Source organism: Peromyscus eremicus, chromosome 4, assembly GCF_949786415.1.
Source record: "Peromyscus eremicus chromosome 4, PerEre_H2_v1, whole genome shotgun sequence".
In the NCBI taxonomy this organism is placed as follows: domain Eukaryota; kingdom Metazoa; phylum Chordata; class Mammalia; order Rodentia; family Cricetidae; genus Peromyscus; species Peromyscus eremicus.
In genome coordinates, this window is record NC_081419.1 from 43,483,834 (window position 1) to 43,497,284 (window position 13,451).

Consider the following 13,451-nt stretch of genomic DNA (forward strand, 5'->3'; position numbering starts at 1 on the left):
GTGTTATGTTCCATCACATTTACCTAAATCTCCCTTTTGCTCCACCTGAATAAAATAAGGGAAGTGTAGAGACGTTTAGACAAATGGATCTCACAAAAAGATATATTCTGTGAAACTTTAGTATGAAATATTTTTTATTTTAAACTGAGGTGCTCTGGTGAGGTGGTTTAGCTGGCAAAGGGGTAGAGGCCTTCTACCAAGCCTGATGACCCAGGTTTCAGTTCCTAGAGCTGATGGAATGCTGGAAGGACAGAATACACATACATACTGTTCTCTAACCTCCACATGCCACACACACACACCCCACACACCCATACTAAAATAAACAAATATTCATTTTGGGTTTTTTTTTTTGTAAATTGAGATAAAGGTTTATGAAGAACATCTTCTGTGGATAGACAACATGAGTAAATCAGCAGTATAGTCTATTAAAAGACTTGTTTTAAAAATCAGCATTGATAGATTAAGTAGACACCATGATTTCCCCTGGAGAATCTCCGAAGATACAAAAGGTTAGAAACGCAAGATTGGAACATACAGACCCGTGTGGTTGTTTAAAGGGTATGTGTTGAAGATATGCAAATAATTCCTAATACACTCAACCAGTGTAGAGATCCTGGCTGAGATGAAGTAAAGCAAGACGGAATTTATATTATTATCATGCATTAACTTGAGGATGGAAGCTCCTTAAAGCTGACATTTATTCAAGATATGGTAGAAGTATGCATGACCTTTTCCCATCAACCTGGTAACTATTCCACTGAGTGTATATTAATAACTGTTTCTTTCTCAGTAGTCTATGTGGAAAAGAACAAGTTAGATAGAGAATAACAGATACCTCCCTACACCAACTTGGAAAAATAAAAGAAACAGCAGACCTTGTCAGTGTCGTCCATACTGGTGGATCTCACCACGCACGAAGCACGCCTCTCCTGGCCTTGCGCAGAGCCCTGGGATGTGGGCATGGGGGGCAGCGGGGCACGCCTCTTCTTGGGCGCGTCCGAGGGCAGTGTGTTGGAAACATAGGGTTTGGAAATGGTGTTGGACCTCGTAAAAGATGGGCGGTGCTTGCTCACTAGCGGGGTTGCAGGCGCGCTGGCAGTCTAATAGAGAATCAAAAGGCAATGCCTGTTTATGATCAAAATAAAAACCACTTCAAAAAATACTTGTTAAGCATCTTAACACGCTGCATGAAAATGCTTACTTGCTCCCGCTTTTTCTTACTGCGTTGGAAAAAGCTGAAAATCCCTCTGTTTTCTTTCTCCTTCACGATGTCTGGGGCTTGCGATATTTGGCAGGACTCTGAAAAAGATGAAACACAATTTCCTTTTTGTTCATGGGTGTAACATTTATTTCCAATGTTTCTTTCCTCGTCTCCCCTTTAGAAGCTTTTCTGGTGATGAGCATTACCGGTTACAGCCACTCTGCTAGGCAGCGTACACCTCATCCCATTCTCGAAGCAACAAGAGAATGACAGTTACCGATCTAGATCAGAGGGAAGTGGACTTTAAGGAAGCTAAGACACACACAGCCAGGGCCAAGAGGCACAGCTGGACAGTGAACTCAACTCCTTACACACCGTATCATTACCAGCATTTCAGATGCAAAGTAAGAAGGCGACAGCATAGTGACACATGATGCTTCTCCCACGCAGCTTGTCCTTTTATTTCAGCTATAATTTTTGTCAGAACTAAACAACCATGAAATGTTATTTCACTCTCAAAAACACGAGCCATTATAATTACAGCTGCCGCTCTATATGCAAGCATGCTTCAATGGATCCAAACAGACTCCACGTGATGCGCCGAGAAAAATTAAACCTGTACTAAATACATCGACTTTTTCCTTGCTGTCATTCCTGATTGAAAACCCACCATAATGACCATTTACAGAGCATTTACAAGGTACGGGGAGCCACAAGTAGTCCTGAGATGACGTCATGTGTATGAGGAGTGGCTGGGCATGGGCTATATGCAAACACTAGGCAATTCTTTATCAAGGACTTGAGTTCCACAGACTGTGGTTCAGAACCAATCTCCCCCAGGCCCTGAGGGAAGAATGGACCAAATAATGTCTCATAAATGCTATTTGTTTAACCTATAGTTCGAATAGGGCCGAAATTACCAGGCCCTAAAGGTTAACAGTGCTAAAATGGGACTTTAGAATGGCAACTGTCAAACTTCAAGGCTGTATCCACAATCTTCCTTTAAACCCACCCCACCTCAAGGCCTGTTACCCTAATGTCAACTGACGGGGTCAATAACCAAGGGCCAAGCCGGCAGCTAGGCCACTGTGTCCCAGTGTACTTCCAATATGGTATCCCACTGAAAGGAACCATGGCGGCTGTGAATTCGTTGGTTTGCTGTTTGTATAAAGCAATGAGCTACAAACAACTAGTCATGTCAGGGTGAAAGTTACCAAAGTCCACCAGGAATCCTGCCAAGGGACTTAGGAACCATCCTACAGTGGTTTGTTCTGGCAAAATTCAGGACAATTTAATATCGGAAGAGTAACTCTGTATATTGAAAGCTATCACACAAGCATGAGGAACCGAGTTCAGATTCCCTGAACCCACATACAGCTGGGCAAGAAAACACACATCTGTAGTCCTAGTGCTCCTACTGTGTGATGGGAAGCAGACAGGAGAACCCCTGGAGGCCTGGGGCCCTCTAGCTTGGCAGCAATAAGAGACCCTGTCTCGAATGAGGTGGGCTACAATGACCAGCATCTGGGGTCTGCTACATGCATGTTATAGCATGCGCGCACACGCACATACACACACACTCACACACACACACACACACACACACACACACACTCCTGTACAGGCATCCCACCGTGCCCCCTACATTCATATACACAGGATGAAAAAAAAAAAGTGCTGCAGGGCAGTGGTGGCACATGCCTTTAATCCCAGCACTCAGGAGGCAGAGCTAGGTGGATCTCTGTGAGTTCGAGGACAGCCTGGTCTACAGAGCGAGATCCAGGACAGGCACCAAAACTACACAAAGAAACCCTGTCTCGAAAAAAGAAAAAAAAAAAGTGCTAATAACTAAAAGGAGGATTGCATAAGACTAGCACTCTTTTTTAGTTCCTTATTAAGATGCATACAGCAAATGCTGTTGATTAGTGATGTTGTTAATATGTCTCTAAGTGGAAGTACAAACCACTATTTATGAAAGGTGTTTTGTTTTCCTAGAGAAGGGATCTCTCTGCAGCTCAGGGTGGCCTTGCAGCCCTAGGCTTACACAATCCTCTTCCTCCACCTCCCGAGGAGCTGGGACTACAGACGAGAATCATTTGGTGCTTATGAAGTATTCTTGCCACAAATTATCTCACCCAAACCAGTCAAGTCTCTAGATTTATGGTCAGTTGACAGGAACAAAAAAGCAGGTGAAATTATACCCACAGGGTGCACGGGACCAATCCTAAAAGAGAAAGACTATGAGATGAACCATGGAGACACAGGACTTGGTGTCTTCAGAAAAAGAATTATAAAATCAAAGGGGGCGGGAGTAAATTGTGAAAATATCTCTTCCACAAAATACATGAGAATTCTATGCAAATCCTAATGATATTGGAAACAAAGCACAATCACATAAAAAATGGAGAGAAAACTGCCTCCTGTGGGTGGTGTCATTGTGGGGCTGGCGATCTCGGGTTGTATGAGGAAGCAGGCCGAGGAAGCCACGGCCTCTGCTTCCATTCCTGGCACCAGGTTCCTGCCCTGCTGGAGTTGCTACCTCAGCCTCCCTTAATGACAGACTGTGATCCGGGACCTTTTCCTTCTCAAGCTGCTTCCAGTCGTGCCGTTTTTACCACAGCACCGGAAAGGAAAGCGGGGCACATATTAGTGCATCTGTCGCAGCAGCACACTGAAGGAAAACGGTATTTCCTAAATTGAAACGTCAATAACTCAACCATGAAACACGAAGCACACACTGCCCAAGGGCCTCCCTGAGGCTAACGAACGCCTGGACAGCACGTCAAGGCTAAAGGTTCTTCATATGCTTTATTTCTGAGAACACCTCTGTGAATGAAGAAATAAAAGCTTCACTCTGAGCTATTTTTCCCCCCACTGGCATATGTTAGCTGGTGGTGTGACAAATGAAAAAAAAAAAAAAATCAGCATGCCATTCACATTTAAGGAATCAAGTGCCCCGAGATTTGAATAACATGCAAACTCATGGAGCCATTCAGCAAGTGTAGCCAGAATATGTCCAATGATGCTTTCTGGACACCTGGTCAACGACCACTAGGTCAACCCTCCTCAATTAAAGCTGTGTGCAGATCGCTGGGTGTCAGAGTTAAACACTAAGACACGTGCAGCCTTGCCTTGACTCAGGAAATCAGCTCAGGTACTTCGGCTTCCTGATTCTAGAAGAGAGGCCAAAAGTCACAGCATACAAAGTCGGAAGGCTTCTGATGACATCCCACAAAATCGGGGTAAGAACATGTGCAGGGTTTGGACTGACCTGCTGGACTCAGACACTGTAATATGAGTTCTCCTGACTCTACAATTCCAGTCCCTGCAAGTTCTGTTCATAGCAATTAAGCCTCTGAAAAAACCCCATACATGTAAGGCTAGAAGGGACATTAAAAATTAATGTATTAAATGCTTCAAAGTGAGCCTTAAGAAGACCACGGGATGTGGTGAGGAGCAAGCCAATACAAGCACCATTTCTAGAAGGAAGCAAAGACTATTTGTTCCTATTTCCTGACTATCAAAGAAGCAGAGTCTAGACATATAAAGCTATCTTCCCTCAAAGCTTGCCACCCTGGCTTAACAGCCAATGTAGCGTCAGAATTAAAGAGCTATTTTCTGATTCTTTGCCAGGGTATATTTTAAGACAGGAATTTTTAACTCCTTTGATTAGACTAGCCTGTAATAGCCACTGAGAATAAATCAACATACACTTGCTCCTGTGGGCTTAATCAGAAGAGCCTGGCAACACGTAATATGCAGTTTGCTTTTAGGCAAGGTAGTAACAATTAGACAAATCAGAAATACGAGCCTATCCTGTTTTAGTGGAGGAAAAAGACTCCTAGATTCTATTATTAAATAATTGCAATCAATTTTTTCCTATGAAAATAGTATATATTCATTAGAAATCCTGTAACAAAGAAATATAAAAACTTGCTCACAGACCTACCCCTCAAAGCTAATCACTATTAAACATTTTATGTATTTCCTTTCAGAAATTTAACATAAAACATTTTTGACATACAGTATTAAATGCCTTTATAAGCTTTCAAAGCTAATTTTAACATGAAAGTTTTCATATTATTATAAAATGCTCACAAAAAAAACCTAAATGGTGGCCAACAAAAAAAAAAAAACTTTGTGATAAAAACAGTAAGTGCCACCTCTCCCAATGGCTGCTCCGCGAGACTAAGCTCAGACCCTTCCACACAACCACCCAAGTGTTTATCCACACTCATATGCAAGCACGCTCCTACCCACATCGTTGTCACTTCTATGAGAGTAACAAACCCATCTTCCCACATTTTTAGCATGATCCATTTTCTGTTTTGTTTTTTGTGTCTGGGATTTTTTTTTTTTTTTAATATGTGTAGCTCAGGCTGGACTTGAACTTGGAATCCTCAAAACACCCCCAGAGTACTGGAATTACAAATCTGTACTATTACTCTCAGCTCTAGAATGACATCATTTATTAGCATTCTGTTGGAGTGAAATGATTATTATAATTAGAACCAGAAATCAAAGAAGGGAACCTAGAAATTCTCTTTTAGGAAATCAAACCCCCAAGATTTTCTAAGTTAAAATCCTCTTACGGAATTACAGGTGTTAGTAATGTTAAGAAAATAAGATTAGGATCTCAATTTTCATCCTCCCCATTCGTGTTATCATTTACAGTTTCTGCTGGTTCATGTGTCTTACCTTGGAAAGATGACTTATGGAAGGCAGTAACAGAGGGGGCTACAGCAAGAGGAAGTAAAGGAAAGGCCGGTGACAATGTGTCCATTAATTACTCAACAGCACTGACTCCAAACAGTAGTCGGGGGATTACACTCTACCACACCCTCAACAATGTCTGAAATTCTCTGAGCAGTGTGCATTAACTGTCTCCTCCACTAAACCCTTATTTTCCCCAATGAAAGAGATTCACACTGAGTATCTACCAGGCACCAGGAAAAAAAAAATCAACCTCATTTGAGAGCTCCACAATTTAATGCCTCCCCTCTTTATATGGATGAAAACTCTGCTATCTAGAAAATTTGGGGAAGTATTTATGATTCATTTTATACGCAAGTTTACTCTGTGTGCTAACCTAAGAAAAGAATTCGGCAAAAAATGTCCAAACTTTGAGTGATAACTAAGCCTCATATAAAACTATATGATGTCTTCATAAACTAACTACTGCTTCGTCAGAACGGCAATGAGCTTGTACATAAATACGTACTTTATTTAAATCCACCCAAAGCAGGACAGGGTGGAACAAGCCTGTCATCCTAAACTACTGACTCAGCTGAGACAGGAGGTTTCCTTGAGCTCAGAAGCTCAAGCCCAAGCTAGGCATCCTGATGAGACCTGATCACAAAAACAAAACAAAACAAACAAAAAAATCTCAAAAGGAAAAAGAAATGCAAAGCTACCAAAAGAATTCCCAGGTTGATAGAAAAATATAAAATGGGATGACAGCTAAGACGATTAGCTTTGCTTCTCATTTCAATAACTGCTATCAAGTTAAATCATACACTTGGTTTGATTTTCGTATTTCTCTTCAATTTTTTTCTTTTTGTCCTCAATAGGATGTACTTACTTCTATGATCCATTAAATCCTTGGCATTATAAAGTTGGGAGCATCTAGCTATACACACTACATATAACACACACACTACACACTACACACAACACACACACACACACACACACACACACACACACACACACACCAATCACTTAAGTGGGGGAAAAGTCCACTTACCTCTGCTGATATCCATTGCATATAACTCTCTCAGTCCCAAGTCATTAAGAGATTTTGTCAAGTCCAGGGGCTCCTGAGCTTGATAATCCTTCAACAACACTGTATGCAATGGATCAAACTCACATTTACTGCATATAATGGGAGCAAGATCTTGAAGCGGTGCATGGGGACTAACTCTCACTATGGTCTTCTGCGTTTTCTTAAAGTTGATCACTACTCTCACAGTTTTCTGAAATGTAAATTAAAGCCACAGTTATAACATAATTTATTAACTAAAACAAAATTTCCACAAAGGCATCTAGAATGTTGTCTAGAATAAATGACCACCACAAGTCTCCGTTCTGTAACATGTGAATTAAACCATTACACCACAGGTTATTTATTAAAACAAACTCTGTGCAATGCTATCCAGTGTTATGTATTACTCAAGGCTTCAGCAAATAGTTCTTTCCATTCTTTTCTTCTTCTGGTGTAAAAAATTTTTTATCATTAATGCTATTTCTTAATTTTAAAACAAATTCTTAGAAAAGAAAAATTACAGTTTTTGTTTTGTTTTGATTTTTTTTAATGGTCCTGGAGATTGAACATAAGGTGTTGGGGAATAATCTTTTTGAACACTGTGAAGATGTGTCATTCTGATTGGTTCAATAAAAAGCTGAACGGCCAATAGCTAGGCAGAGATTTCAGGCACACATGATGCTGGGAAGAAGAAGGGGAAGTCACCAGCCAGGCAGAGAGGAAACAGCATGAACATATAGAGTAAAGGTAATAAAGCCATGAGGCAGAAAGTAAATTAGTAGAAATAGGTTAATTTAGGTTATAAGAGCTAGTTAGAAACAAGCCTAAGCTATTGGCCAAGCTTTCATAATTAATAAAAAGTCTCCATGTGGTTATTTGGGAGCAGACTTGCGGGACAGAAAAATCCTCCAATATTAAAGTTTTATTCATGACAGATAGGTGCTCAACTACTAAGCTATACCCCTGGTCCTTTTTCCATTTTCATATTGGTATTGAGTGTCACTAAGTCCCGGATGGACTTGAACTCAATCTATAGCCAAGGTATGTCTTAAATTTGTGATCCTCCTGTCATAGCCTACTAAGTTTCTGGGTGTACAGCCATGCACCAGGCCTAGCTCAATTTGTTTTCATAATATTAAATTAAATTCAAAATTCTTTTAAGGTTATTTCTATATTATTTATTTATTTATTTATTTTTCAGACAGGGTTTCTCTCTCTAACCCTGGCTGTCCTAGAACTTGCTCTGTAGACCATACTGGCCTTGAATTCAGAGATCTGCCTGCCTCTGCCTCCCAAGTGCTGGAATTAAAGGTGTGTGTCACCACTGCCCAGCTAAAATTCTTGAGAGTAAAATACTAAACAGATTTAAATCCAACAAGAACAAAGGCTCATATGTAGTATTACTAATACTTTTATATTGTGTCTTAAAGTATTTATTTTCAAATTATCAAATACACACAATAATAATTCTATGTTTATGTTGTCCTTTATTTAAGGAATGCTTGTCTTGTAAAAGCCTGTCAATAGCTGCATGAAAAAAAGTATTTAAAAAACTACTATCCTTCTAACAGGATCAATCAGATCAATCATACTCAGAGACTAGCACCATGCCAAGCACATGGTCAGTTATCAGTAAGTGAATACTAACTACTTATTGTCATTGATGTTTGTTGTTTATATTATTATTGCCCCAGTTAACTTTAACATAATAGTAAAGAATATCAAAATCATCCTTACTTAGACGTAATACTAATAATTCCAAAGTTATTTACACACTTTCAAGTGTTTCCCTATTTTGATGTAACTGGATTAACCACATTAAAAATGGAACTCTGCAATAGGTAGCTACAGTAAACAAAATCTACAGTTTTCAGCTCCTCAATGATGTTCATTCACAAAACTAAAATCCTGTATGTAACTGAGGGGCTCCTGAGATTGACAATCTATTTGCTACATAAATAAAATTGCTCCAATATGGATCAATAGCATGTGCATACAGCAGGTAAATTCAGACCTAGACAGAAGACAAACCACTGTCTTATTAATATTTAACATTAGATCAATTATTAAAGCCAATGTTTTATCATGAAATCTGTCAACATTTTTAGTAAATGCTTATAAACAATATGAAGACAATGTAAGAATGTATGTATTCAAGTCAGTGCACAAAATTCTGTATATTTTACAAAGTAAAAAAATGTTATGTTCGTAACTCAGAAGTAATTTTTGAAGTCATAAATGTATGCTTCTGTGTTTATAGCAGTGACTATGAGAATAATTTTAAAAGAAAAGAAAAGTAAGCGCTATGGACATCAGCTCACTGGTAGAATGTCTGTCTAGCAAGTAAAACGTCCTGGATTTGGTCAAATACACAAATAAATTAGCATCATTGTGGTTCAAAGTTTCTGGTTAAAATCCACACATTAAAAAAAAAAAACAAGATTTAAGGATCTGAATAGATGGCTTAGTGGTTAATCGTGTGTGCTGTACAATCACGATCCATGTAACAAGCCAGACAGGACTTCACACATGCCTCCAGCCCCAGTGTTGTGGGGGTCAGAGACAAGAGAATCCCTGGCGCTTGCCGACAGAGTAGCTAAAAGTTAATAGTTCCACGTTCAGAAAAAGACCCTGCCTCAAAGGAACAAGGCAGATAGTGATAAAGAAGGACACCCAATGTCCTCTCCTGGCCTCCGTACATCCACTTGGAAATTTACTACACACACATGCACACACACAAAAAAATATCAAAAAATAAAAATGAGCTACTATATAAGATAATAAACTGTGATCTAGGTGTATGTTGTATTAATGATTTACAAAATACATAGAAGTCAAATGTGATATTAATAAATATTCAGTGGCTTTTAAAATGTCATTTAAATATAAAATATTTCAAAGCATAACTTAAAACTATAGCACATGGATTACTGTCAGATCCTGATTAGCCAATCCCGTCATTTTCAGAGCATTTGATATCTAAATTGTTCCCCAATTCTCGTTGACCCAAGAATCAATAACCAGCTGATTAACAAACAAAGTAGTTTAGGAAAATATGATAACCATATTCTAAAAATCCAGGCCAGAAATCTAATCTTTATTTCATCTATGATGAACTGTAACCACTGGCTAAAAAAATTTACTGAATATCTCAGCCATAAGAACATCAAAATCTGTGATAGAATCCTTACCTCTGGGATTATAGGTGCAGGCTTTTTCTTGTCCAGAGATTTTGGCTTTAAAATGACCTTCTCTACCTCCAGCATTCCTATTGGTGTGTTTGGCTTAAATTTGATGAGATTCTCTTCAGCAGACAGTAAATCAATTGTGTGACTTGATGGGTTTAAGTGATACTGTGCGCAGAGGTAAACGAGCAAGTCCATCATTGGCTTACTGTAAAACAGGAGAACAATGTCTTTAGAGTCCAACTCAACCGACTGTGCAACTTGACTGTTTTTGAGAATTCTACTCTGGTCCTGTTTGTCTTCAAGACATAAAGCAAGGCTATGACGTAAGAGTTGTAGGAGCAACTTAAAAATCTTATAATTAGGAAGACAAAATCCTCATAGATTAAAGGCAGTGGTTAGAAGGCTTGAGATCTTAGAGGCTAGTATTGGTTCAATGATTCTCTGCATATTTTTATTTGCCAAGTTTTTTACATATAAATTGTAGGAGTCCTTCCTTACCCAAGAATAGTCACTTGGTTTTTAAGACAATATTTTAAGACAATATATAATATCAATATTATAACTTGCAGCTTTTAGCTCATGTATTAGCTATATTCCAAAGCTCGAATGGAACAAAATACAATCTTCTAGGTCTTAAAGTATGTGTATGTGCATGTGTGTGTATGTGTATGGGTGTGTGTATTATATAGTAGTGAACAAATATATGTGGATCCTCAAACTTACAACAAATCCTGTGGGTTCTTGCATTACTCAAAGAATATTTACTCATTATTTCCTAGGTTCTTCTGTCATTGTACAAACATTGTTACATGCCTGTTCTGAAAGCTCTAACACTCTAGTTGGCAGACCGGACCATGTGTCAGCAATTATACTTTGTAGTCCACTTACAATCTGCCAGAAGCCTAGGCTAGCCTCAACTCACTGTGCACCCACAGTCAGGCCTCAGCCTTGGGATTCTCCTGCCTCAGCTTCCCTAGTGCTAGGACTACAACTGTGTGCCGTTATGCCTACTTTCGATTTTCTGCTTGTTAAATTGAGATTTTTAGGGTGCATCATGCTTGTTAGTGCTATAACTTTTTAATATAATGTCCCAGGCTGCTTTTTTGTTTTGTTTTGTTGTAGTGACAGATTGAGGTCGATGTGGCCTGTAGATTGTATGGCCTACAAAGCTTAATACTTTTATTATCTGGCCCTTGATATAAAAAGTTGATGGGCCCTTATGTAAAGCAGTAGAAGTAAATGTCTGAATTCATATAAAATAACGGCCCACAGGAGAACGCAGGACTGATCTCTATGCAAGAAAAACTTCCACAGGATTCTTGCACACTCAGCTTGGCATTCAGAGTACTTCTGAGCTTGGGGCTCCTCTTTTTTTTCAGTTTTCTTTTCCACTAACAGAACACTGTGGTCTCGTCTTTCTTAATTGTCAGCCCTTTAGAAACAGGAAATTACAAAATCTTTTGTATCACATTTTCCTCAAATGCCTGGTGATTCTGAACCATTCACACTTAAGACAAAGGCATGAAAATACATAAGTCCTGTTTCTTATTTCATGGGCGGAGATAGAGCTTCACGGACTTCACTTAGGGAAATCTGAGAGTGGCCACCCCCCCTTTGTTTTTGGGAAAATGTAAATGCTAGCAAAAATGATTTTCCAGTTATTCAACTTGAACCCAGCTACTAGCTTTCAGGAAGCTTGACAGGGAAATGAGGCTAGGAAACTCACCATTGAGCTTTCCATGTCAAACTCAGTACACCTGCTCAATACAATGCCTCACCCCTGTCGGTCCAAACTGCAGCTCCAGGTCTGTGACCTCTCTGACTTAGTCTTTAGAGAAACAGTCTCTTAGAGGAGAGCTGAAGGGCCAGCTGTCACCATGTGGACCTTAGGTGACATACCACTACTTTCCCTAGATTTTCAAACCATCCCCTATATTTTGCTTGGTTTCATCCCCAGGACATTCCAATCTCTATGCATTGAAGAGCTATATCTCTCTCTCCAACTCGCCAACCTGTGGATTGAACCAAGGGCCTTACGCTACACCCATCTTACAAGAGGTATAGCTTTAATGGCACCCTTTGCCCCCTACTCCATGTACAAGCAGCATTCCAGCGCATGATAAATGACTAAATCAGTAAGTGACTGCACGTGACAGTGTGCAAAGCCTGAATTTAGAGAGATAATAAACAAAAAAGAACACACAGACTCTTACTCCTAAATGCTGGGGGTGGAGAGGGTATGAGGAAATGTTTTAATTGGAAAATGGCATTAGAATAGAGACTTGGAGAGAACCGGTGAGCTGGGGAAATTTTACATGTCAGCTCTACCTGGAATGCCAAGGCTTGTCCAAGGCCCTGGATGCAGAGCATTTAAAAAAAAAAAAAAGACAGTTATAATCTAACAGTGTTTTTAAAGGCTTCTCTGGGAAAGACCCGAGATTTTATAGAGTGAGATTTAAAAGGCTGTGAGAACAGTTAGAGGGCTATAGCAAAAATTTACGTGGGTTACTTAGCATATACCTGTAAAGCTAGAATATTGTCAGTCTGGAGGCCTGGACTAAATACTGAGGGAAGAGAGGAGAAAAGTGAGGGGAGAATACGACACTTGGGAAATTACATCAAGTCACTAAGGGGGCTGCAGATTCCTCGGGAATTGTGATAGGGGCTCTGGCCATTTTGACCCAGACCTGATCTAGGATCCATGCACACCTAGACGTGGTCACCTCTCTCAAAGGACCCCGGCTTAGCAATATTCATTCCCAGGAACTGAATGGAGGCACAGAATGAAGGCAATGCTGGTACATGAGGACTTCAGAGACCAGCCAATGGCCATTTCCTCCTGGGCAATTCTGCTTGAAAAGCAATGTTACACACACACACACACACACACACACACACACACACACACACACAGGGCAAGCCAAACACCACCAAGATCCATGTGCAGTGACAGATTTACAGGTTAAACAGCTGCTGAAGGGAGAGGCACATGCTTCAGGAAAAGATATGTACTGAACACATCAGCAAATTTGTGAGGCAGCCTTGTTTTATATAAAGCTGTGCCACCAACAGTAAAGAGGGCTAGAATCTTTTCCAAACATATCTTCAGACCAGTTTGAATGGTTAAAATATATAAGAGAAGTCTCAGCATTTGACAATAAGACACCTCAGCCTTTCCCTCCACCAGAAGGGTAGGAATCCCAGTCTAGCTTGGTCATACAGGAGCCAAGACACTCTCAGGGAGGACTCAAACTCTGAAGCAGGTGCTACATCGTTTGGTCACTGATAGACTCAC

The 13,451-nt window shown here is 39.9% G+C and overlaps 1 protein-coding gene across 1 annotated transcript in view; it reads right to left on the bottom strand.

Annotated features, from left to right (window-relative positions):
• The window catches only part of Cobll1 (cordon-bleu WH2 repeat protein like 1), a 152,615-nt gene that overhangs the window by 35,161 nt on the left and 104,003 nt on the right, over positions 1-13,451 (bottom strand). Inside the window, exons 3-6 of the mRNA XM_059260558.1 lie at positions 10,160-10,361; positions 6,951-7,179; positions 1,205-1,302; positions 879-1,103 (exon numbers count right to left, since the gene is read on the bottom strand). Coding sequence (XP_059116541.1) covers positions 879-1,103; positions 1,205-1,302; positions 6,951-7,179; positions 10,160-10,361 — 754 coding nt within the window. The remainder of the gene's footprint in view (positions 1-878; positions 1,104-1,204; positions 1,303-6,950; positions 7,180-10,159; positions 10,362-13,451) is intronic.